This window comes from Penicillium hispanicum (assembly GCF_028827665.1).
Source record: "Penicillium hispanicum strain IBT 35686 chromosome Unknown utg000006l_segment0_segment0, whole genome shotgun sequence".
NCBI lineage: Eukaryota > Fungi > Ascomycota > Eurotiomycetes > Eurotiales > Aspergillaceae > Penicillium > Penicillium hispanicum.
Genome location: NW_026623198.1, coordinates 1,380,774 through 1,405,604, shown reverse-complemented (window position 1 = coordinate 1,405,604; position 24,831 = coordinate 1,380,774). Strand labels below are relative to the sequence as shown.

Here is a 24,831-nt window from a genome sequence, read left to right as displayed (position 1 = left end):
CCCCGCGACTAGTGAATAGGACTGGGATCGGCTCCTCACCACGGTGAAGAATCGCCCCCCGCCATGGCGCCATCCGGAGCGGAGCCGGGGGAAATTCTCGCGCGGATAAGGAAAACAGTTATTCCAAGTCTTTTCGGCTCGCAATCAGTTTCTCCAACCCAAAACAGCGTCCTCCTGACTCTGCATCCCTCATCTTCCACCGGCCTCATTGGCAGCGCAATACCGATCGTGCGCCCACTCGACCCGATCCCACCGCAAGCGCCATGCGTCCCTCCACCCCGCTGTCGGCGGATCTGCCCCCGCTGATAATGGGCACGGCGACGTTCAATTCACAGTACAACGCAGACCCCTACGCCCTGCCGACAACAGAGCTCGTCCAGCGCGCACTCTCACGCGGCATCCGCGCCTTTGATACGTCCCCGTACTACGGACCCGCGGAGGAGCTCCTCGGCCGCGCGCTGGCCACGGACTTTGTACAGACCAACTTCCCCCGTGACTCGTACCGCCTGCTCACGAAGGTCGGGCGCGTTGCGTCCGCATCGTTCGACTACTCACCCACCTGGATCCGACACAGCGTGCGCCGCAGCTTGCGCCGCCTGCACACCGGGTACCTGGACGTGGTCTACTGCCACGACGTGGAGTTCGTGTCGGCCGCGGAGGTCCTTGGTGCCGTCCGCGAGCTGCGCCGGCTACGCGATGAGGAGGGCTTGCTGCGCTATGTCGGGATCTCGGGGTACCCGGTGGACGTGCTGAGCGAGCTGGCAGAGATGATCCTGCGCGAGACGGGCGAGCCGCTGGATATCGCCATGTCGTATGCCAATTTCACGCTGCAGAATACACGGCTGCAGTCGCTTGCCCTGCCGCGCCTGCTCGCTGCCGGTGTGGACGTTGTGCCGAATGCCTCGCCGCTGGGGATGGGACTTCTGCGCCGTGACGGCGTACCCATTGGCTCGATGGGAGACTTTCATCCTGCGCCAGATGCGCTGCGCGGGGCAATTCACCGTGCATCGGACTGCGCTTCCCAACATGGGGAGAAGCTGGAAGTTGTGGCAATCCGGTTTGCATTGGAAACATGGTTGCGTGCTGGAGCGAAGGCGGGTGCCCTCGGTGCACCGCTGGCGCGAGCCCTTGACGCCAATCCCGGCTTCCTATCAGTGGCCAATATCGGTATCGGGAAGAGACTCGGCGTGAGTGTCATGGGCGTGAGCAATATTGACGAGCTGGACGAGACGCTACGTGTCTGGCACAGCATCCTGGACGGACTGGAGAACTGGAATGAAGATGACGATGGAACCGATTTTGACAAGCTCCAGCCCACCCGATCCTTGACACCGAACAATGTGACCCCTGGCGCTGTCCCGTCGTCTGCCACCCACACTGCCGATATCCTGACGCCCTCAGAGGGTATCATTACTGACCGTGCTTGGTCCCAAACGCGCTGTGTCCATATATTGCAGTTGGCACGGGTTATCAGGGATATCCTTGGCTCAGAGTGGGTGGATTATGTATGGGCCAGTCCGCCGGCGGACTTCCAAAACACCTTGCCCAAAGAACACATTGATGTGCTGAAGAAAATCGAGACGGAAGAGACGACAGAATCGTTCCCTGCTGGTGCTGTAACCACGGAACATGACGCGATGTTGACGCCACCATTGGATGCGGAAAAGCAACTTGCATAGCCATTTGAGATGCATGATTTCTATGCACATAACAACTGTTTTTTGAATGAGCGTTTCGCAGAGCCTGAGCCATCCGTACATGTAATGCCTGATATATAAATAGGCTCGTAGTCTATTCATTGTGAGGTGAACTTGATGGTAGTTGCAGTACCAATAGATGCAAAGCTCATGCATATTGAGATTTCTAAACACCACTCAGGTGCCAATTATAAACAGGATTCATGGGTGTTAGTCATCAAGCACTCAACATATCGCTAATCGCCCCTAAAGTCATATAACGTGATCCTCTCCAAGAACTCGCATGTAGCGCTTTCTTGGTGAGAAAGGAGTATTGGAAGGGGGAAAGGGTAAGAAGCAGACCAGCCTGATGATGCACGGAGGCACCGGTAGTTGCTGGTCGATTTAATTGGGTCACTAATAAATGTTTACCTTGGTACAAAGAATAGAGAAAGTTGGTATGGGATCGAAAGGAGGATCTCGAGGCCCGGATCGGTTTGGCTTGAAGTAGCCTCACAGGTGATCATATCGCTGAATTTGTATGGGGCAGCTGAATCGTGACCGGGCCCCAAAGAGTGGAATCAGGCGTTTGAGGATGGAAGCATTGGCTCGAATCCGTCCGATCTCGATCCTTGGACATGAGGTGTGAGTCAAAAACGAAGCTCTCGTTTTTAAATGCGATGCATGTTAAAAATGTGGCCCACCATCAGCGCTTGGCATTCATCTCGTGAAGCAAAAAATGGGTATCATCTCGAACAGGAAATCGACACTAAGGGAGGTGCGATTCAAGGGAATTCGTCGTGGACATAAGGATTAGACGGCACGCTGAGTAGGTTTCAAGTAAACAGGTCTCGACCTTAGTGGCGTGTCGGCCTCGGGGCATGAGTAGGTGGCGGCGGGGGAGGAGAAGGGTCCGCAGGAGCAGGCGGAGGCGGCGGGGGAACACGATATCGGCCAAACTGGGGGGCAGTCTCAAACACCCGACGCAGTTGGTAACGCTGCTCCGTATACTCGTCATAATTGGCCGCAATGATGGCTCCCAGAAGGCTTATGTCAGATGCTCTGGATGCTGCTAGCGAATTCAGCCGGTTTGTCAACATGAGATGAGCATCAGAGAAAGATCGGAAGATCAATGAGATCTCCTTGGTCCCGCCCGAGATATCATTTGATGGGTTATTGGGATCCTCAATCATAAGGCGGTCTCTGTTACCGTACTATAGCTGTGTGTGAGTTCAGATGCTCTTGATTTGCCGAAATGGTTCAGGTTACCTACCTTATTGAAATACCCAGGCGGATTCATTCGAATGCCTGTGGTCTCATAGGAAAACTCATTCCCGTAATAATTGAAAAAGTCAAGAAGAACCTTGCCGGCATTTTGCTGCCCATGACGAGGCATGTGCTGCAGGAGGCTTGTCACCAGACAAGTGATAGAGAATCCGCCCAATCCGCCTGTTGGCACTTCGTTGAGGCCTCGAAGGAGCAAAAATTGCTTGATAACTGACACTATGACCGGTATCACGGGAAATTGCTCCTTCCACGTTTGGAACGTCCTGTTCGCGAGCAGGCCGCTGTCATTGTCAAAAGACAAGTCCACGCGGAGCCCAGTCAACTTGTCCACAAACTTGAGAATTGGCACCCGTGCGTGCGCAATAGTTTCAATGGAACCCGGAATCGCGATATTCAGGTCCTTCAGAAATGCGGAAAATGCATAAATTTGCCCTTTCCTCTCACCAAACACTTTAATCCCCTGACGGAGAAAGGATGGGGACATAAGGACTAGGTCGATGTCCGCCGTGGGGAGGTACAACCCTGACGCGAACGAGCCAAATGGATGGATCTCGATATTGCCATATCGCTTCTTGAACCCGGTTTCCAACCGATTGACGAGGTCAGATCTGACAATCTGCTCGTAGCGATGCGGCCTGACCCAGTTGTAGAATGCAATTACTTCGTTGTGGAATTTCGTTGAAAGGTGCATCGAGGGCACAATGGAGTTCATCCAAGGCGAAGCATCTTGATTCGCCATCGCCCGCCATGCGTGAAGAATAGATGCATCTGGATTGAACCTCCGCTGAGGTTTCCCGAGTTTTGTTGAGAATCCCTTGGGCTGATCGTCCCGGGTTCTCTTCGCAGCCGCCGACTCACGGACTTCCATACCCTTCGGACCCCTCGGGGCATTCTCTGGAGCATTCCGAGCCGGGTCTATCTGCTCGTCCTCTTCTGCCCCGTCGAGAATACCTAGCGATATGAAGTCATCGTTATCAACCACGGCATCCTGCTGCTGCGCCTTGGCCGTACTGTCGGCGAGTCTCGCTTTGCGAATCAGCTTCACCACGTCAAGCTTCTTATGTTGAGTCTCATCAGGGGGTGGCAGCACTGTGTAGGGGTCTGGATTGGACCATTTCGGGGCCGGTGGTGCAGGAGCGGGCTTGGGCGAAGTGTTGCCATCCAGTCCCAGAGCACGTCGTTTGCGCGGACGCTCCTCCTCATCTGATTCTTCCGATAGATCCATTTCTGCCTCTTCGCTGTCACTGATGGCATCAAGAGGAGCGAACTTGGGAGCAGGCTTTGAATCCGCAGCCGTAAGCAGCTCAGGGGTTGTGTCTCTCTTGGTCCTCAACAACGGACGCTCAGATGTGGGTGGGAAACGAAACGTAAATTCAGTCTTGGGACGCGACTTGCCCGATCGGTTGTCTTTTTTGGGGCCTTTGCCTCTATCCTTGGAGGGCACATTGCCCCGAAACTGAAACGGGGGCATTATTGTCAAACGCGCACCGCGATCCTCGGGTATCCGATGACAAGAAGTGACAGGGACGGAGTCTGGGCGATGAGTGTCAGGTGGATACAAGTGATGACAGATTCAGTCATTAGTTGTCAAGCCTGGTGAGAAGGGCAGGGGCTCATGGAAAGAGAAACAACAGTGTCGGATTGTTAGATCAGATGGTGGACGCGAAAAAAAAAAAGAAGGCGTGGCAGAATCTTCGCACATGAAAGGCGGTCAAGTGTCTCGTTCCATCTTATCGTGGGTTTCGATACAAACTTATCTATGGATCGTTCTGTGGTGGATTTGACTGCCAATGCCGCAATCCTTCCTCCAGCAGATGTGCCAGTTCTTTCTGAACAGCCATATCAGAGAAACTCACACGATCAGGTGCCCACTTTAACCATTTCTCTGCTCTTGCACCCTCCCCTTGCAACAAACCCACGCTCACGTCAATTACTGTTGGCCGTCCGTCATTATGCCAGAAGACATTGGCTCCACAAGAATTGCAAAACTCTCGATAAATCCCCGGTGAGCTGACATACTGTTTCAGGTTTCTGAGGTTGAATGTCAGTGGTGATCGGTCCGCACGAAAGATATTTGATTTCGGAACAAAAGCCCAGGTCTGGATTGGAAAACCGCTCCCCAATCGACAGGAGTTGCAGACACAGGTTCCTGCCAGATACTTGGTGTTTCCATCCTGGAGCCACCATTTTACGTTTTCCGGGTTGGCAGCTGATGCGGAGTGATATGGAACCAGCACGTCAGGCCACTGTGACCACGCCTCAAGGGATGTTGCATTCGGAGGAGTGATGTAGAAGGCAATCCGCCCACAATGGCATCGCGCCTGCAATTCGTTTTGGTCCAATGATGTATCCTCCGAGTCTGGGGGTCCATGCATGCCAGCGCCCTGCGACTGCCCTGAAAGAGCCTCTACGCGACAGCTCGTCGTCGTCGTCGGCCACCCAGGAAGGAAGATGCTTAGTCCACCATCACCGGTCTCATCTACCTTCCAGTGCTCAATGGATTGCACTGGTGGGGTATCTGCCGCTGCCAGCACTCCTGATGCAACGAGATATCGCCCGCTAGGCTTCGCCCAAGCAAAGACGTGAGTGCCGCAGGTGTTGCAGAAGAAGCGGCTCACACTGGGTGACTCCTGATACTCCTGCAGACCGTCCAGAGTGGACGGTTCATGCTGCATGAGGTAATACGATGTACAGAGCAGCCCGCTCACTGCGCGACAACTGCTGCAATGACAGAGTTGGAGTCGAGTGTGGTTGGCAGATGGGTCCAGTGCGACTGAGAGCGCAAAGCCTCCGCACAGACAAGTGACCGAAGTCGCCATGCAGTCGAGCAAGGATTGCTGTCTCTTTTTCTGAATTCTTTTCGTCGCTCGGGGAGTAGTTTCTCCCAACCGTGCAAGTCGAGCCCTCGTAGTGCCGAATAGGGAGCTGCGTGAGATATGTGCTCAGGCGGGGCCGCAGGTGCAGAAATGTGCTCGTTGCCCCAGCGCTCATCAATCATACCTAGTATAGTTCGACTAGTTCTTACCAGCTAGCAAGAATCATGCATTCGTGTTGGTGAAATCCCGGAAAGTCACGGGCGCGCTCCCATATATAAGGCCCATCGCCGCCCTTTCCTTCCCCACCATCCGTCATTCGTCATTCACCATTCCAACCTTTCCTCATCAGCCATCGTCTACGCAAAACCACACGCAATACGCAAGACTTCTATCAAAAATGGGTGAGTGTTGAGCACGTCTCCGATGCTCATGCATCGGATCCCCCTCTCATGGGGCATCTCGTCCGGGTTCTGCTGCGATTCCCGATCTGGAGGGGCCGTGGCGGGGTGATTTCACCCCTCTCGTATTTCCGATGCATCGTTGCTTCTTCGATTGCAATGTTGACCAAGACGAATAGGCCCCGACCACACCTGCAGCTGCGGCGCTTCGTGCCAGTGCCCTGCCGGCGCCTGCCAGTGCCCCGTATGTGACTCCCTCTCGACTGCTACCAGATCCTGTTGGCTAACTGCAACTTGCCCCCGCTTTTCCTCGAGCACAGAAATAAACCACGCAACCAACGGTTCTCGAGAGTGATCGGGATTTGCGCAAGCTGATCTTGCTTCTTTGATCGAGCTGCGGCAGACAATATCCCATGATTCGCCGAATCAGACCTAGCTTTTCTCGCTAACGATGGGAGAGGATGGCCAAGGAGGGGTTTGTTGTATGGCGAAGATTTCCCTTGTCATGTTCCCCAACCATCCAGTCTAGCTGGTCCGTCGTAGTCAATGAAGACATGGGCAGTTGCTGAAAGACTTTTATTCATTTTCATCAAGTACCTTGTGGGCATCAGACCCAGTCTTTGCGCAATTTAGGCTCAGTGGAGGTGACGAGCTTAACTGCAGTACAGCGCAGCATCCAAATCACCAGCAGGACGATGCAGCCCTATTCCCAAGCATCTCTCAACCTCCATCGCCTCTGGGAACATGCCTTATCTTGACGTAACCCTCCTTCGGGGACTGATTGCCACGTCGGAGAGTTGGGCTGGCGAGTGGATATCGGACACGATGTCATACACCGAAAAATAGACCCCAACATCACACATTGCCTATACTATAACCCCCATCCACTCATATAAGCACGGGGTACACCGATATAGGAGTGTATCAAAGAATTTACGATAGTGGCCTAGATTTCTCTTCGGCTTGCGCGGCTGTCTCTTGCCGAGCAGTTCTGGCCCAAGTCAACCCATAGGCGGACGCTTAGTATGGCGCATTATTTGCACGGACACCGACAAGGAACGCCGCATTGACTCAAGGAATTATCAACCGGGTCATCGGGTACCATCTCAGATGCTGCGAGCAATGGGCTGGGGCCCAATGATAATCATACAGCATGCATATCGAGAGGGTCTGTGGGACAAACAGGGTATGATATGCTCCGGTAACTTCGAGCCATATGCAGGATGAGACGGTCCACTTTTTTTTTTGCTCTCGGCGTTCTGCCTTGCATCCTGATGACCAGGAATACACAGGGCGTCAATGCGAGGGTGGTGTGGGCCAAACCGCCTGGATCTTGCACCTGTGCGAGGGTAGCTGTAGGTCCCGGTGAACGCAACCATAGCTCTCCAAGCTCGAGTTATCAGATCCAAGCTGGCACGAAGTACTATGCTAGATTCGATGCTGCGGTATCTCATCTAGCTTTGTTTTTTTGGGGCGGTTGCATGAAAGCGCCGATCTCTTGCATCCGAGGTATCTCCTTTGATACCCACGCAGCTCACAACCCCATTTCGCTTTGTCCTCTTTCAGGATCGTGAGCCCACGCTCTCCAAAGAACAAAACATCGAAAAAAAAAATAACACGATATTCGACTCCACCACGGTGGATTGGAAAGATGCACCTCAGCATCCATACTCGCAGGCTGCCAATAAGGCTTCGCAGCGCCCCTCCAAGGTCCCCAACCCGCTCAAACATCTGGCTTCTCATAGGCTGCTACGCCAGAATCCGACCCTGCACCGCTCCTGGCGCCGGAAAATTCATTTTGGGAAGTCCCCCCACTGCCCTTCCTGGGCGTTGTCACACGTTCCGTTTCGCCGTTCGTTACCCATGACTGTACCCATGAGGTAATTGAGGCCCGGCCCGACAGTGGGGGGTGGAATTCCAGTTACGCAGACGAGAGCAGATCGACCCTGGATCCGAAACGTGTCCATCATTGCTGTGGGATGACAGAGGTCCAGGTTTCATTGTGGAGGCCTCGATGTTGGTGGTGGCATGGCCTGTCATGGTGTCCACGCATCCATCTCAGATCCACAACAGCAGAGGCGTGGTGTATGAAAGAGGAGCTCCATAATTGCGAGACGAAGCAGCCTATGACCATCCTCAGGGCAGGAATGCCTACCCAATATCGAGCCACTTAAGGCCGCAAATCCGGTCATACACCGCACAGAGCGGATCCATGCTTTCCCTCGAGATATGACAAGCAGACACGAGGTGACCCTCCTTCCCTAGGCATGACTGATGGCATATAGTCCGGGGATTCGCTGAGGTGCCATGATAGGCTCGAAGTGGAAAGGGCAGGAGAAAGGGCCATCCTGCCACGCAGGCCCCCATCATCATCCGCATGAACCTAACCGGTTCGAGCATCATCATCAGCCTGATCTGCAAGTGTGGCCAGAGGAGAGAACGCAGGTGGAGCACTCCACATCTGCAAAGTAAACAGATCGGAGAGCACTTGCTGCCCTTCGCCCGACAGCGGCGGGGAGGTGATTGGCGAATCTGACTGCGACTGAGCCTCGTTATTGGCGACAGCGTCAGAGCAGCCTAGTCGGCGGGAGCGGGTAGCGCGTGAGTGTGAGTGGAGGCAGCCCCGTTGTAAGTGGAGGAGAGTGTGCGAGGGAGAGGGGCAGCGCATCGGTTGTTGCATACCGGGCTCGCTGGATCCATTTGACTCGACCACGCGATGAGAGTTTGCCTCCGGCCTGGACGGCCTCTCCGATAGGACCGTCCTCCGGAGTGGGAGACGCCGAAAATAACGAAACAAGAAATTCCTGGGACTTGGACGCAATGCCATCTGCCGTATCGGAGGACTCGTCTGGCGAGGCGGGTGGGATGTGAAGTATAAAGTCGGCCCTTCGTCCCGCCAGTTTGATGGAATCATTCAAACAAGATCGATATCTCTTTCACTCTCCAACAACTCAAGCTTTATTCTTCGTGTGGTTTTACCCTCACCTCAATACCGTCAAGATGAACCCCTGCTCGTGCAACTGCTGCTCCGGCAACTGCAACTCCTGCTCTTGCTCTAGCTGCACCGTATGTCCCCTGTTGATTCTTTGTCTCTCTTCTCTGCCTGTATGATGGGAGTTCTGATGATTCCTCCAGCACTAAGCCAGCTCACACGCCCTCTCCCCGGCCGTCGTCCTCCTCCAATGTCTCAACAACGCATACCAGGCCTGGAATCCCGTTGCTAGCCAACTAGGATCGGGAGCCAGCGTTCGGTCCGTCGAATACGTGCTCTGCCATGATCGCCATGACTTGATGTTTCTGCCTGTCTCGGGATGTCGGAGCAGGGGACGGGGTTGGGTTTTGATTTGGTCACAGTAACCTTGTGTATAGCTGTGCTTTGCGAGCCTTGTGCCGCACATTTATCAATGAATATTTGGATATTTTCCGACCAGTCGCCTACTGTAGTAGTTGTCTCTAGTATGAATGAACGGGCTAGTACATTCTGCAATGCCAAGCACATAAGCAATGACTTTTACATCTTCCAAGCGTTGTCCTCTCCTGGGGGGACATCCCTGCGTCTTTTGTGGACGTCGCCTCTACTTATTTCACCTAGGTAGGCCCAGATCAGACATGTGGTATGAAAAGAACAGTTTTTCCTGGGTATATGTCCATCTGTCAAAGATCTCATCATATATTGTAACAGCATTTCAACTGGACATATGCATGCCCAGGTGATATAGATATCTCGTGTCTGCGTAGTTATGCAAGGTAGCGGATAATATGCATGCACTGTATCTAAGATCTCAGTCCAGGTCACTAGACGAGTATATTGAAAAGAAACATCTGTGAAACAAATTGCTGTAGGTTTCGAGATAGCTACAAAAGCCACCATGACCAAACACGGTATAGATGAACGCTCAGAATCCTGAGTCTGAATGATGTAAGAGACAAAATTCAACACAGATGCAAATATAGATTCAACATCGGGTCAGTCACAGCTCGTCTTTGGTATCCTTGGAGCGAGGTGCACCATTACCATCCTCTCCTCCCCCACACACGGCCGGGGTGGTCACGCGCATCGAGTATACACATTTCTCATCCTCGGCCGTCTTCAAAATCTCGTTCTCTTCTCCACATTCCAGGATGACCTTGGTCGACCGGTTGGGGCCGTTCCAGCAGGACTGGCCGCGCTCGTACTCGAGTGCAACATTCTCCACAGTGACGACCTCTCCAGCCTCGTTGAGTTCCTCGACACTGACGGATCCAATTCGAACGAATTTGCCCATGGACATCGGGGAACCACCCTTCCTCTGGATCTGTTTCGTACTCTCGAGGAAACAGTGCTCGTACGTGTACTCACCCGAGTCCTGGGAGATGCACTGCCCCTTCAGCGCGCGGAAAATGGAGGAACTGCCATAGTCTTTTTCAAGATCGGCCCGCTGGTCACGGATTTTGTTCTTAAGGTCCCTCAGAGTGTCTTCGCCGGACTTGAGAGCATCTCGCGCCTCAGTCACAGCTTTGGACTCTGAAGCAGACTCCTCCTCCGATTTGGCTAGAATCCCACTTGACTCAAGGAACGACCTGAAAGTGAGGACCTGGTCTTCGACGAAGTCGACCAAAGAAGGCGGAAGATAAGCAGCCAGCTTGTAGACTGTCGGGCTTTGTCAGTGATTGTATGCACACCAAGACACGAGAGCAACATACTTAAGTCGGAGTCATTGCAGCCATCCTCTTCGGCCTCCCAATGTTCCCAGTCAATGCCGTGGTCCTTGGTATCTGGCTTGGCAATTTCAACCAAGTCGCGGTCCTGGGCACTATTGACCTCCACATTCGTTTCTCGAGCGGCGTATTCCTCATAGCTGCGGACGGCGCGCTTGACGCCCTCATCGTTGAAGTTGGGGTTGTACTCGACCTTGAACTTAGCAAGAATATCCTCAAGCTCCTTCACCCGCTCACGAGTCTCATCCCGCTGGCGACGGATGTCCAACAATCCTTCACGCAGCTCCTCAACACGGCTCTTGGCGAGTCCAGCGAGAACATTAACCTTGCCCTTGCCCTTGCCTTTAGTGCGAACGATCTTGCGATCCTCTGCCTCAGCCGTCTTCAAGGTGGCCTCAAGGTTCTCTACCTGGAGTTCGGCACCTTTAATTTCGGTTTCCAGCCCAGCAATTTGATCCTCAATTTCCTTCTGTTGCCTGGCGGCATCCACGAGGAGCTCCTTTTTCTTTTTCAGGGCAGCGGTCATAGATTTCTGGCGCTGTTCCTCTTCTTGACGCCATTTCTTGCCAATTTCCTTGCAACGATCCGCGCACTTGATCCCACCGACACCCATCCATTCATCGCTGCCATCGCAGCACTGCTCATAGTCACAAATTCCATCATTCACGCGCTGGAATGGGACATAGGATGGTCGGTGGCCCTTGTTTTTGCAGTAGAATCCGGGGAGAGCGAGCGTGAGCTCCAGATCGCTATTTCCAGGGCGATCTGCCACCGAAAGAGGCGAGTTTCGTGAGAGATGGGAGCACGCAGATGTGCCGGGCTCGTCACTACCGTCTGGGCAGTCACAGAAGTCGTCGTTCACGTTGGACAAGGGGATTCGAATGGCAGGATTCGAGATACAACTGAAGGAGGACTTGTCCTGGTAGAACTTGGCAACTTTTGAGATTCCTAGTCAGTGAACTGAAAAATGTCACGCCGAAAAGCATCAAGGATCGCCCCATTGATGGTCTACCGGCTGTGGACACCTCGTTCGGGGGTGGGGATGCAATCAGGGACCGTGTAGCCACGTACATTCTGGAGCGACACCGCGAGGACGCTCAGATTTACCACTAATAGCTCCAGTAGTGGACCCGGCGACAGCCAGCAGGAACAGCGACTGAGGGACTCTCATGTTGGAGGCATTGAGCTGGGGAATTGTGGAGAGCTTCCGGCCAACTGTTGATATGGACGGGGGATCTAATCGGTGCTGAGTCAGCCCGCTATCTGCTCCAGAGCCTTTATCGCAAGTGGCGCAAGTGGCAATCAGACAATTAGTTGGACTACGCAACTATCCAAAACGTCCAGGCAACATGGGTAACGACGGTGGCAGGTAGGTTCAAGTGCTATCTTTGCAAAATGTGGGGTGAAATTTGACTGACTCCTTATCTAAATAGTATCCCTACCCGCCGCGAACTCGTCCGCGAAGCAGCCCGCGCCCCAAGCACGGCGCAAGTCAAAGAGGCCCAGCGCGAGCAGCAAGAACACCACTGGACAACATGTCCGCTCTCGCACAAGGCACTTGCCCGGCCAATAGTCTCAGATTCCGTCGGAAACTTGTACAACAAAGATGCTATGCTCCAATTCCTACTCCCCGGCGACGACGCAGAGGGTATCAGCTCCAAGTCGGACTGTGAAGAGATCCTGTGCGGACGCGTGAAGTCCCTCCGAGATGTTGTTGAGCTGCACTTTGAAGTCGACACCGAGCGCGCCGAGCACCCATCAGACCGCACCATCGTGCACCGCCACGAGCGACGCGAGGGCTGGATCTGTCCGATCACCGCAAAGCCGCTGGGCCCTGGCGTGAAGTCCGTGTATCTTGTCCCGTGTGGACATGTTTTCACCGAGGAGGCGATTCGTCAGCTCAAGGGCGACAAGTGTCTGCAGGTATTGTTCCATTTGTATGCACCCCAAGACATAGCATGTCTAACAGTATCACAAAGTGCAACGAGTCCTACACCGAAGATAACATCATTCCCATCCTGCCAACTAAGGAAGACGATAAGAAGCGACTCATCGAGCGTGGCGCCAAGCTTGCCGAGCAGAGCCTTACCCACTCTCTGAAGAAAGCCCCCGGCTCGAAAAAGCGCAAGAAGCATGCCATCGCAGAGAGTTCAGCGGATGGTCCTAACGGCACCACGGAGGCTTCGGAGCCTAAGAGCCGGAGCAACACATCTACACCCACTCCGGCGGCCTCTGGAAATGGTATTAAGAATGCTGCGACGGCGAATCTTACTGCGCGTGTGCTAGTTGAGCAAGAGGAAAAGAAGAAACGTCGGAAGATGATGGGCATGAATGAAAACTTAGACAGTCTTTTCACCAAGGAGAAGAAGGATGGCTCGGGAAAGGGTGGCGACTTCATGACAAGAGGGTACTCTATTCCTGCGTCCGCGCGGAGGTAACTTGCTTCTTTCGGGGGGTATTTGAAGGTTTTGCCTTGCATTGGTAGCATCGAGGGGAGCTATCGCTTTGGTGTCTTCGGAGTCTGGGGTCTTTTCTGAATGTTTCATGCCGACTACGATGGCTACCAGACGTGCTGAAACCTCAGCACTGTATATTCTTTTCAAGGTTTGATCGGCATGGAGATCTTCAATAAATAACAGATGCAGTTCAGTAAAGGCTTCCTAATGTACACAAAATGATCTACTATCAAAACAAATAGACACCTCGAGGCTGGAGCTGCAGAGAGGAGCCAATCATCTAGTATGACACCCTTCTCGCCACAGATCTGGGAGAAGACAAGAGAATGACAAAAGGGCGATAACAAGCCATTGAGGACATTGTCCAATTCATGCCAGTATTGTCACTCACTCCAAACCAACCGGTCTGGCCTTCTTCTCCAAGATAAGACCTCGGCTGTAGAGCTCGGCGTGAATAGCCTTCTTACGGCCGAAATCCTCATCTTTATCGCCTGGACTAATACGGTTCTTGCTGAACATTAGATTTGGCGGCAATTTTCCAGCGGCGAATCCCTTGCTCATAGTCTTGTTGACGTCCGGTGACTTCTCCTTCACCGGGGCAGAAAGGGCGGTGATAATTTCTCCAACAGTGGTGGATGAGGTGATGGCGTAATCGGGGATACGGCGGCCTAGCAGCTGGGTGAGTCGCTTGACGAACTGTAATTTTGTTACTAACATTAGCATTTTTATCTTGCAGGGACAACGGATCAGCGACAGGAAGACAAACAGCAAATTTGACTGCGGAGTCAGCGAGTGAAAGGGGCCGGGAAGTTTGCAACACGATCCGCTTCTTGGTTTCCTTCGATTCCACAATGAATTTCTCGGGCGATTTGATCTCTTCATGGGTCTTGCCGCCAATCTGGTTAAACACAAAGACAAGAGCCTCCAGGCTGTTTTGGTCCGGGAACCGAAGAGCGTCCGCCCACTTCATGGATTCGGAGACTTCCACAGTGCACGAATCGATCATCTGCTGGATCTGCTCGTGGTGATTGGAGACCTCGCAGATGGTGACTGGGTCTTTGCCCAGAAACTGCATCAGACAAATCTCCACGGCGGCCTGGTGAGCAGCATCGGGCAGGGGTCTCAGATCGACATCGCGGCCGTATCTGCACAATTGATTTAGTAAGATTGGTATCCGCCATTGTGAGCTAGACAGCTGGCATCGTGACCCAACCAGCCGGAGCTGCGGAGAGAAATTGAAGAGAAGACGTACCGACTGTACTTATCAACACTCGGCACGGGACCATTGACTTTCCAGGCATCCTCTTCAAGGAAACCGATGGCGCTCAGTCCATCCCAGGTCTCCGCCTGTACGTACTGGTCGCCACTAGCCAGGTTTTCCGGGTTAGAGGGCTCCTCGACTTCCTCAGCTTCTTCCTGCCGTTGCTTCAATTCTTCTGCTTCTGCTTCTGCTTCTGCTCTTATTCTCTCGTTAAATCTCTCCAAACGCTTGGTGGTCTCCTCCAAAAATTGCGGCTTTCGTGCATATGGATCTTCTGGTCCTGGTGGCGTCTCAGACCACAATTTCTCTCGGGTTCGCTCAAGGAATGACTTGGAATTGGAGGAGGCATGGCGGCGGAATTGGCGGGCGAGGGGTGATATTCCACGAGGAACGACGTCCTGCCTGCAGTTTGAGCAGACATACAGTGCCTCCCGGGCGGGGAGACGTGTGATGGGGCGCATGGCGGCGTGGGTGCTTCTTCGCATCACGAGTGTCCGGCAACATTTGTTCGGCGAAACAAATCTGGCTTTTCACGTGACCCTTCTTGGCATTCTTGTATACGCGATCGATCATCCGACAAATTTAAGCCAATCAAAGCGAAGGAGCAATCTGCAAATTATCAAATCTTACCTCTGACCAAAAAGGTTCACTGGAGCGTTTCAGATCGCTCGGATCCTCTTCGGTCTTTTCGGGTAAGCAGTAAAGCAGGGCTTAAGGGTTGATCAGTCCACTCGGACCAAAATCCAGTAGTATGCTAAAGATATGTCAACAGAAAAGCCGGACGTCAAAGGTGTTGAAGTGACAGGACGAGAATTTCAAAAGTCATCTAATATGCGAAGAGTAGTTATATACATATGCCTCGCTGATATCATACTGTAATGGAACAGAGAAAAGGCAAAGAAAAAGTCACGACATAAAAGCTTTTTACTCCCGAACGAACATGCCAGCCATACCCATGCCGGTGCCAATGCACATGCTGACGACACCAATATCTTGACCACTACGCTCAAGCTCAGGCAGCAAATCGGCGAGTTGGCGGGCACCGGTAGCACCGAGCGGATGGCCAATAGCAATGGCACCACCGTTGGGGTTGACCTTGGCCTGGTCAATTCCGAGCTTGCGGATGCTGTACAGAGCTTGAGACGCGAAAGCCTCGTTGATTTCCCATACACCGACGTCGGGAACCTTGATGTCAACGGTCTCCAGCAGCTTGGGGATGGCGACGGCGGGACCGACACCCATCTCATCGGGTGCACAGCCAGCGACGGCGGTGGCGACCCAGCGTGCCTTGATGGAGCCGGACAAGCCGAGCTCTTCGGCGGTAGAACGACGCATCAGCAGGGCAGCAGCCGCACCGTCGCTGACCTGGGAGCTGTTACCAGCGGTGCTGGAGCCATCGGCAGCGAAGGCGGGCTTGAGGGAGGCCATCTTCTCGACAGAGATGTTGTGGCGAATGCCGTCATCTTGGCTGACGGTAAGGTCCTCGGGAGGAGCCTCGGGGTGCTCGGGAGAGTAGAACTTGGTGGTGACAGACACGATCTCACTGTCGAAGCGGCCGGCCTTCTGAGCAGCAGAGGCCTTGGCGTGCGACTCAGCGGCAAAAGCGTCCTGGTCAGCACGGGAGACGCTGTAGCGGGAAGCCACGTTCTCGGAGGTAAGACCCATGGGCATGATGCAGTCACGGGCATCCTTGGAATCGGAGTCCTTCAGCTCGGGCCAGAGGACGGTGGGGATGGCACGCGAGCCGTAGTTACGGGTCATGGACTCCATGCCACCACCAACTCCGACGTTGAGAGCACCGGCGCGAATACCGTACGCCACGGCCGTGATGGCAGCCAGACCGGACGAGCATTGACGGTTGATTGTGTTGAAGGGCACCGAATGGGGGAAACCGGCGTGAATTTGTGCCATACGGCCAGCCTTGGCACCTCCCAGCTCCTGCAAGACTGAGCCAATAGTCACGTCGTCAATCAGGGCCGGGTCGAGGTTGGGGTTGGCCTTCAATGTAGCACGGAGCACATTGGCGAGCAATTCTTCGGGGTACGCATCCTTGAATCCACCCTTCTTCGCACGCGTAACCGGGGTTCGTAGGGACGAGAGAATGACGATATCATTAGGCGACTTCTGGAGCACCTGGCGGAGACCGCGAGGAATCGGTGAAGCCATTGCTGTGGTGGGGTTTGGAGATTTGAAGATCGATCGTGGAAGTTTATATATATATACGCCGAGATCCAGTCGGTTCCGTTTGGTCTGTAATTACCGTGATGATCGAATGGGATGTACACCTGTGCAGCAGTCCGCGAGGATGTAGAAGGGGAAATAACAAGGCGACTCTAACCCCAAAGAATCCCCAGCAAGCTCGAGGCAAGAAGAGGTTAAGTGAAATGCCGGGCCGAATTCCGGGGTCGGAAGCAGTGCTGTCCACCACTTCCGCCCCGGCAGTGAAGATCGGCTAAACGAATCCCCCTCGGATGTGGGACCGATGTGCACGATGTACAGAGGGGACTGCATTTTTTTCTATCCAGATTGGATCATACTTAGTTAACATCTATGAGACCCATGATATCTATCCTTGTCTATCTCTTACCCTAGGAATGCGTCGCATACAGCGCATTGCCTAGTCCGTGGAAGCGAAGTTGAACGCGAGACCGAGACCGAAGCCGAAGCGGTAAATATGTACACTACTTTTCACGGTCCACAGCGCATGCAACTGCAAATGTAGCTAGATATGTTTAATCATCTCTTTTAAGTATTCAATGCATATCGGCAGTGGGGTGGCGAATACCTCCTACCATAAGAATCCTTAGGCCGCCTGTGGAACCTGGAGGCGCAGAATACCTATGTGGGATTCATTACTCATCTCCCTGCAAAAAGAATAATCAATTTGCTCTGCATTAGATACTCATACAGCTTTGGGCTGAGAAAGATCCATCAGCATCACCTGGTTAAGCCTAGAATACGACTGCCATGGCCCGAGTTTGCCAATACAGCCGATAAGGAACACCGTAAGCCAGGTGAGCACCAGCAGGGCTCGACATGAATCCTAAGCATTCTCCAACAGCGCAGACCAGGCCATCGCATTGGCAGTCTCGTTGAGCGCGGGCGGCACCAGCCAAAACTGAACCCACACACTGGACTCCAGCTCCTTTACCTGCTGATCAATCTGGTGCCACAGCTGTTCATTCGCAACAGCCTGGCCCTTACAATTCTTCCAGCCCCTCATCTTCCACTTTGGGAGCCACTCAGTCACGCCTTTCACCAGATATTCCGAGTCCGACTTGATGATCAGGGAGTGGAGCGGGTAGCACTCGCGGTCGTCGGGGCGAGGCACCTGACACTTCCAGAGGATGAGCACTTTGTCTAAAGCCGTAATGCAGGCCTGCAACTCCGCGACCTGCTCAGTGTTCTTCTCTGCAGTCAACATAGTCGATAAGTTGTTTAGGTTGCCAGTGCCGAAGAAGATGCCGATTGACGCGCGTGATTCAAGTTCGCCGCTTTTCTTGCGGTTAGTCAAGCACGCGCCATCGACAGCAACGACCAAGCAGCCGCGGTGGTAGGGCGCGTGTCCGCAGCTGGTGCATCGGTCTCGCGTGTGGTGGCAGGCGAGAAATACCCAGCGTCCACCAGGGACTTCGATCTGATGGAGCTTGGTGTTTTTTGGGTAGATCCACGGGCTGAATTGCCGGTCCAGGATCATTCCCTTTTCCTCTGCCTCCTTTTTGATGTCGGCCAGAGCAGGGGGGTAATGCGAGCTTCCACAGGCTTTACTGGGAGATTCCGCAGCCTGGTCATCATAGTGGCGTTAGCATTTTATGGAATATCACTTCAACGGGAGCTCGCTTAGCACATCCCACCAAGCACCATGTCTTCCTCATGGAAGTATGAACGCGCGATGAGACTGATTTTGTCACGAAGTTGGATATATTCTCTTACCTGGTAGCCCAGAGGCACTCTTTGTTTGCGTCCTCTCAGTGGTCGTGGCATGCTCGAGGACTTGGGGGCCATGATGAAATGTTACTTGGAGATCGATGAAAGCAAAATGTGTAGCGAGACCAGTAGGAATAGTGATGAAGGTAAGAGGTGTAGCAAGACGCGGGGGAATGGGTTGCTGGGGAGAAGGTTGAGAAGGTGAGTTGTGGTTGTGAGGATGTGAAGGTCAAAGCAACAAAGAACCACCACAAGACCAGGCAGACTCCAGGTCCCAGTGGTAGGCTTTGAACGCTGAAGACCCTAGCACTGAACGAGAAATCAGCGGTTTAATGGCACGACTACTGTGCGACATCCATTGTTAAGAAAAGTAGCATCGATGGAAATGATTGGCATTCTTTTTGGCAGGCTTTCGATATGCCTCCTAAGAAAACTTCAAGACTCCATAGAACTCCATCCATGCGATCTTTGCCTTCCTGGAATTTGAACGCCTGCCGAGGGGAATCATGGGAAACTAAGAAATCTGCCATCTGTGATGTGTATCACAGACACAACGGGGTATTGTACATGTTAGAGAAAATTGAAACATCATGATCGATGTCTCAAGGCATGGAAATGGTCGTGCTAAGCTCGGAGAATGTGGTTGTAATGGCCGGGCACTCTACGTTGACACTTATCGCAATCAGCACGGTAGCCCATGACGAGAGCTGGCTTCTTTCGTGGAGATGTGGATAACGAGCTGGATCCCCACTGGTCCATGGGATCGGCCAGTAGTTGATGGGAGGCTGACTGGTCTGCTGGTGGCACGGGCTGGTGGTCAAATTCAAGGGCCATGGACGCGGGTCGAGATGAGGAGAATGCCATTTCCGCGTCGCTTGAGGGCGTTCTGCTGCCACTGCCCATCGTGGCGTCACCGTCACTAACGGGACTCGGCAGTCGGGAAGGAGGTGCAGCATGCGTCGCTTCATTCGAGTATGACACGTCCTCCATCGAGTTTGGGTCGGGCAGAGGTTGGTTCGCGAGAGAGAATTGCGCTGGAGGACAATAGCCCGGCGGTAGCTGCGGCGTCGCCGCCTCACCGAGGGTCAACGAGTACTTGATCATGCTATGCGGGATGGGCGAGAGCTGGATACTGTCGTTGTTGTGCGAGCCTGCCAGCCAGGGCGAGAGATTGTCACCACCAGCCAGGAGTGCGAGGTGTGTCGAGGCATGAGAATCCGGGCTCAACTGCAAAATAGGCGGCCGCGGTCCCTGGGCTGATTTAATTGGACTGGTGGCATGACTGTCCGACCTCTCTCCTTTCTGCGGATCCTCATCGTCATCGGACGAGTCGACCGGGGTGAGTGTGGGGGCGCGGACCCGAAGGGCCTGGTCGAGGTCGGGCGAGGAGTCGGGACGGGTGTCGATGGCTTGCCATGACGGGCAGAGCTTGGGGAGCTTCTGAAAGACGGCACGATGAGGAATGAGCATATTAACACACCGAATCCACCGGTATTCCACCACTCGAGCTCTTTTCTCGGGGACCGCAAGTGACAACGGACAGCAACGCGGCGAGGGATCTTACCTTGGGATCATGAACGCCGGGCTCCGCCTCGGACTCGTCTCGCGGGCGCTTCAGATTCGACGAGGGGAACATGGCAGGATGGATGGCTGGGAGCTCTCCCAGCAGTCAGCCCCAGCGTAGGAGAGTGCGTGGATCATGGAGACGCAAGGGGAGTCGGGAAAGTTGGTGGAGAGCTGGACTCGGCAGCTGCTGTCATGGCCTCGGCGCGCGCATTCTCCCTTGGGCAATTACGTCTTCACCGGACTATGCACTATCATCACAATAACATACACACAACATTCGTGATACTGATCTCATTGGTGAATTTCTCTCATGCTCAATTCACCAAGAATGAGCCGTTGCCAAACGCACTCAGAACGGCAACAGACAGATTCCCCATTAGGGTTGGTACTGCATACTTTGGAGATCCTCGAGCCACTTTGAATACCCTCTTACCCCATCGAATCTTCCCAGCATAGATCTATTGCTGATCCCCTGCTGATCTAGGAACCAGATGCAGTCCAGCACACCCACAGATATCGTGGCATGACGTTCTCTGTGAAACTGATCCCAACCGCTTTTGTAATCAGAGCATTTGGTGTGACTTCCCCAGCGCTGTCATTTCTGGATGTTTGTGCATGCCGTGTTCAACGGTCTGCTTGTCACAAGTTGTGGACAAATCCGATGCGAGTAGTGAACGATTGGATATCTCACCGTTGCACGAGAGACATGGAGACAAAGTAGAACGAAAAGTCATACCGCCCCGACCGTCTAAGCGCGGGCGCTGATTGGCCCTGGCGATCACTCCGGCTGCAGCAGAATGACTAGATCTGACTTTGCGCAGGATATTATTATTATTATCACTCCGAGGCGACGCCGCTGCGAAGACATGCGAATTTGCATGATCCGTCATATGCGCCAGGCATCCCTGCGTCGATGACCGTCAACAGCGTAAGCACCTAACCACCTCACTCCTAGACCGGTCCTTGGTGTATTTGAAAAAGGCCGCGCCCGACTTGCCGCGGCCCACTTTAACCATATCTTTTTTTGCTTTCCACACTTGCTTCTTTCCTATACTCGCCTCCGTTGGGAAAATCGTGTGTCGTGGTCCTCTGACCTTTCTGATTGCTTCTGATCCCCAAGTTGGTATGTTGCCATCTCTTCCCTCTTTTCCCACCCTGCGTCGCAGGCGTGCTGATTGTGGTAGAATCCATTGGTCCGCCGTGCGCTATGCCTCTCGTCAATACCACCGAAGTCAACGAGGACACTCGTGGTAAGTATGGGAGATGACGGGAAGCATCATTGTCAATTGCTGTTCATCCACCCTCTAACGTATTCGTGCTTGCTCCAGTCCTCGGCTACGACCCATTGCTGTCGCCGCAGTTCTTGCAGACCGAGATCCCCGCGGTGAGTCATTTCCCCCACCCCGCCTTCGAGACCACCCAGCAGAGCACAGAACTGACGACGATGTGCGACCACAGCCTGAACGGGCCATTGAGGCTGTTCGTCAGGGCCGCAATGAGGCCGTCGAGATCATTGAGCAGCGCGACGACCGCCTGCTGGTCATGGTCGGTCCCTGCTCGATCCACGACCCCGACACTGCGCTCGAGTACGCTCGCCGGCTGAAGGAGCTCTCCGGAAAGCTGTCCAAGGACCTATGTATTATCATGCGCGCCTACCTGGAGAAGCCCCGCACTACCGTTGGCTGGAAGGGTCTCATCAACGACCCGGACATTGACGAGTCCTACAACATCAACAAGGGCCTCCGTGTTTCGCGCAAGCTGTACGTCGATCTGACCAGCACTGGTCTCCCGATCGCCAGCGAGATGCTTGACACCATCTCCCCGCAGTTCCTCGCCGACCTCATCTCTCTGGGTGCTATCGGTGCTCGCACCACCGAGTCTCAGCTCCACCGTGAGCTGGCCTCTGGTCTGTCTTTCCCGATCGGTTACAAGAATGGAACTGACGGTAACCTGACCGTGGCAATTGACGCTATCGGTGCTGCGGCTCACCCTCATCGCTTCCTCGGTGTCACTAAGCAGGGTCTGGCGGCCATCACCAAGACAGCTGGCAATGAGCACGGCTTCGTGATCCTGCGCGGTGGTAAGAAGGGCACTAACTATGACCGTGACAGCATCCGCGGCGCCCGTGAGGCCCTGCGTGCCAAGAAGCAGCGCGAGGTCCTCATGGTCGACTGCTCCCACGGTAACTCCAACAAGAATCACCTGAACCAGCCCGTCGTTGCAAAGGAGGTTTCCGATCAATTGCGCGAAGGCGAGACTGCCATTGTCGGTGTCATGATTGAGTCCAACATCTATGAGGGTAGCCAGAAGGTTCCTCCTGAGGGCCCCTCCCACCTGCTCAGGGGCGTCAGCATCACCGATGCTTGCATCAACTGGGAGATGACCGTCGATGTGCTGCAAGATCTGGCAGACGGCGTGCGCGCTCGTCGTGCTATCCGGCAATCAAAATCGAATGGTGTCAATGGCTCGCACTAAATTACCCATCGTACGGAGTGAGATGTGTGCTGACATTGATTTTCCTTTTCATGTGTATGCACCTGCTGCCCTCAGCGGGTTTGGCATGACCACCATTCGAAAGTCCAGCGTTCCTTTCCTGTGTCCATTAATTTGATGTTCCGTTGTGTTTCTGAATCCGTCATATCAATTCTGTGATGTTAGTCAAGGCTTCAGGTCAAAAGCATTTTTTTCGCACGTTCACAGCCGGTCAGATTTTATACTTTCCCCCAGGCCTGGGGAAGACCCACTCTAGAACTCCAGAATTCAAGATGACAGCTCCCTGTTCCCGCATTAAAAGGTGCCCACTGAATCTACGATGGCCTCTTGTTCTCCACCAAAACGCAGGGGCCATGGTGCGTCGCGGTGGCAGGGTCTGTTCCCCCCAATCGTCCCAGGGCAAAGCGCTCTGCCGCCCCGGATTGCCCAAATCGGAATGGGGGAGCCACCCTTCCACGATTAGTGGTTGGTCGACACACCGGTGGGAGCAACTTTTAACCCCTGTAACCTCGCTCTGCTGGTGGTCAATGGTTGAATCCTACCTCCGGTGGGGATTTTCGCTGGATGGTGGATGCGCTAGGGATCCAGGCAAGGTTTTGGAAGGTTGTTGGGAGGAGAATAGGCGCAAATTTCTATGTACTGTACACACTATACATTGGAGACTTCTTTCCCATCCAACTGGGAGCGAGGACAACCATACTTCAGGTAGAAAACACAGAGAGAAAAAACAATGCAACGCCAGAAACCCCCTGTCACGATGAAAGCACGCTGCGAGGAAGGAGAGGACCATCGCAACATGCCATGCAAGAAAAATCGACACTTCGTATGACGATGACGGGGACTGGGACAAGTGGCGATTGATTACGGTGATGCTTGTTGAATGCTGGAAGAAGCATCTTCGTCCCAGTCCCTTTTGATTGGAAGGTAGCCATCCTTGACGGTGACTCTATCGGCCGGTCAACCAGCTGGTCCAACCCCGAGTTTTCTCTTTCGCAGCGCGCTCAGCATTCTCGGCCATCACGTCCAGCTGACCGGGCATCGGTGCACCGGTCTTTGCCTGTGCAGCGTCGAATGCCGCCTTCGCGTTGACTGCATCCGTCACGGAGGACGGAGCGGAGCCAGGACTCTCAACCGTAGCTGTTGTCGATGCAGCAGTGACATTAGCGGTGGCACCGGCATCCTCAGCATTCATCTTCTCAAACAGGAACCGCTTCGCCTTGGCCCACGGCCGCTGTGCCTTCTCCTCCGCGCGCTTCCGCTTCACAATCTCTGAAATCTCCTCCTTCTTGATCAATTCCAGCTGCTCCGTGGTCGCAGAACCATTAGCTTGTGCGATTCGAGCCTGGTTGAGAGTCTCGATTTCCTTTTCAATCCACAGCGTGCGTTGGCGTCGGTTATAGAGGGTCAGCGAGACCATGGAGTAGACCGTGAGGACACCGCAAACACCTAATGACGCAGTCCATGTCAGTAGGATACCTCCACGAAAATTGGCTCAAATCCAAAGATGAAGTAGCAACCGGGGCTTTGGGCATGTTTGCCTGATGCGCTTGACGGCCCAAGGGTACATCTTCCACGGGGACAAGGCACATACCCGATGCAACAATCAACGAATATACCATCCCCTTGTGTGTCTTGTTGGCCACCCGCCGTCCAACCTCAATCCACCGATCGACTCCCGACGACTGCGCCATCCGAGCAGCCCGTGCCTGCGCCCGCAGTCGTTCCACCTTCTGCTTGGGTGTCTCCGGCTTGCCATCAGGGCCAGTCTGCGGCGCATTCCCCTTGGGCCGTAATGTCTCCTCCTTCGATTTCATGAATGCAGGCAACTCGTAGGATCCTCCATTGGGCTTGGAGCTGGCGTACGGCCCCGTGGCCGTGAACCGCGTTGCGTCCGCGGCGGATCGGGACATGATATGATCGCAAGGGTCGGGGGTGTAGAGAGGTAGAGCAAATCGGTTGGGCTAAATTCAAACGATTCGGCTTGAAAGCACGCCTCGCGGGTCGATCGCGGTCTGTCGTGGATTCGTCGTCGCCGCGGTTGGAGAAAACTGGGGTTTGGAGGTGAAAGGGTAAATTTTCAGCGGCCGGAGATGCGCGCCAAGACATCGACAGCTTCACTTATCGATACAGTACTGGCAACGGCGACTCCTTTGCAACACGCAGTGACTTCGCTGCGTTCTCGGAGGAATTGCAATTAGGCGAATGTACCTTTTCTTCTGCTATTTTCTCTCCTTTTGATTGGACGTATCAGCT

At 53.8% G+C, this 24,831-nt stretch overlaps 10 protein-coding genes across 10 annotated transcripts; 3 read left to right on the top strand and 7 right to left on the bottom strand.

Annotated features, from left to right (window-relative positions):
• Positions 1 to 263: 263 nt before the first annotated feature.
• Positions 264 to 1,679, top strand: N7459_006851 (D-arabinose 1-dehydrogenase (NAD(P)(+)) ARA2; the record flags this gene model as incomplete). The annotated part of the gene is made up of 1 exon (XM_056946019.1): positions 264 to 1,679. The coding sequence occupies one exon, from the start codon at positions 264 to 266 to the stop codon at positions 1,677 to 1,679; it is 1,416 nt and encodes a 471-aa protein (XP_056798018.1).
• Positions 1,680 to 2,533: 854 nt separating this feature from the next.
• N7459_006850 (putative topoisomerase family protein TRF4) lies at positions 2,534 to 4,434 on the bottom strand (the record flags this gene model as incomplete). The annotated part of the gene is made up of 2 exons (XM_056946018.1): positions 2,534 to 2,890; positions 2,950 to 4,434. The coding sequence occupies 2 exons, from the start codon at positions 4,432 to 4,434 to the stop codon at positions 2,534 to 2,536; spliced, it is 1,842 nt and encodes a 613-aa protein (XP_056798017.1).
• Positions 4,435 to 10,148: 5,714 nt separating this feature from the next.
• N7459_006849 (uncharacterized protein) lies at positions 10,149 to 12,046 on the bottom strand (the record flags this gene model as incomplete). Its single annotated transcript, XM_056946017.1, has 3 exons — positions 10,149 to 10,807; positions 10,861 to 11,811; positions 11,947 to 12,046. The coding sequence occupies 3 exons, from the start codon at positions 12,044 to 12,046 to the stop codon at positions 10,149 to 10,151; spliced, it is 1,710 nt and encodes a 569-aa protein (XP_056798016.1).
• Positions 12,047 to 12,224: 178 nt separating this feature from the next.
• On the top strand, positions 12,225 to 13,313 carry N7459_006848 (replication termination factor 2; the record flags this gene model as incomplete). The annotated part of the gene is made up of 3 exons (XM_056946016.1): positions 12,225 to 12,244; positions 12,309 to 12,798; positions 12,855 to 13,313. The coding sequence occupies 3 exons, from the start codon at positions 12,225 to 12,227 to the stop codon at positions 13,311 to 13,313; spliced, it is 969 nt and encodes a 322-aa protein (XP_056798015.1).
• Positions 13,314 to 13,718: 405 nt separating this feature from the next.
• N7459_006847 (mitochondrial 54S ribosomal mL50 protein) lies at positions 13,719 to 15,053 on the bottom strand (the record flags this gene model as incomplete). Its single annotated transcript, XM_056946015.1, has 3 exons — positions 13,719 to 14,027; positions 14,098 to 14,476; positions 14,584 to 15,053. 3 exons carry the CDS (start codon positions 15,051 to 15,053, stop codon positions 13,719 to 13,721), a joined length of 1,158 nt encoding a protein of 385 aa, XP_056798014.1.
• A 463-nt stretch (positions 15,054 to 15,516) lies between these two features.
• N7459_006846 (thiolase family protein) lies at positions 15,517 to 16,758 on the bottom strand (the record flags this gene model as incomplete). Its single annotated transcript, XM_056946014.1, has 1 exon — positions 15,517 to 16,758. The coding sequence occupies one exon, from the start codon at positions 16,756 to 16,758 to the stop codon at positions 15,517 to 15,519; it is 1,242 nt and encodes a 413-aa protein (XP_056798013.1).
• Positions 16,759 to 17,635: 877 nt separating this feature from the next.
• On the bottom strand, positions 17,636 to 18,597 carry N7459_006845 (uncharacterized protein; the record flags this gene model as incomplete). Its single annotated transcript, XM_056946013.1, has 2 exons — positions 17,636 to 18,376; positions 18,526 to 18,597. 2 exons carry the CDS (start codon positions 18,595 to 18,597, stop codon positions 17,636 to 17,638), a joined length of 813 nt encoding a protein of 270 aa, XP_056798012.1.
• A 546-nt stretch (positions 18,598 to 19,143) lies between these two features.
• Positions 19,144 to 20,155, bottom strand: N7459_006844 (uncharacterized protein; the record flags this gene model as incomplete). The annotated part of the gene is made up of 2 exons (XM_056946012.1): positions 19,144 to 19,956; positions 20,084 to 20,155. The coding sequence occupies 2 exons, from the start codon at positions 20,153 to 20,155 to the stop codon at positions 19,144 to 19,146; spliced, it is 885 nt and encodes a 294-aa protein (XP_056798011.1).
• A 1,137-nt stretch (positions 20,156 to 21,292) lies between these two features.
• N7459_006843 (3-deoxy-7-phosphoheptulonate synthase) lies at positions 21,293 to 22,560 on the top strand (the record flags this gene model as incomplete). The annotated part of the gene is made up of 3 exons (XM_056946011.1): positions 21,293 to 21,335; positions 21,414 to 21,469; positions 21,544 to 22,560. The coding sequence occupies 3 exons, from the start codon at positions 21,293 to 21,295 to the stop codon at positions 22,558 to 22,560; spliced, it is 1,116 nt and encodes a 371-aa protein (XP_056798010.1).
• Positions 22,561 to 23,524: 964 nt separating this feature from the next.
• N7459_006842 (cytochrome c oxidase assembly protein COX14) lies at positions 23,525 to 24,488 on the bottom strand (the record flags this gene model as incomplete). The annotated part of the gene is made up of 2 exons (XM_056946010.1): positions 23,525 to 24,024; positions 24,170 to 24,488. 2 exons carry the CDS (start codon positions 24,486 to 24,488, stop codon positions 23,525 to 23,527), a joined length of 819 nt encoding a protein of 272 aa, XP_056798009.1.
• Between the last annotated feature and the right edge of the window lie 343 nt (positions 24,489 to 24,831).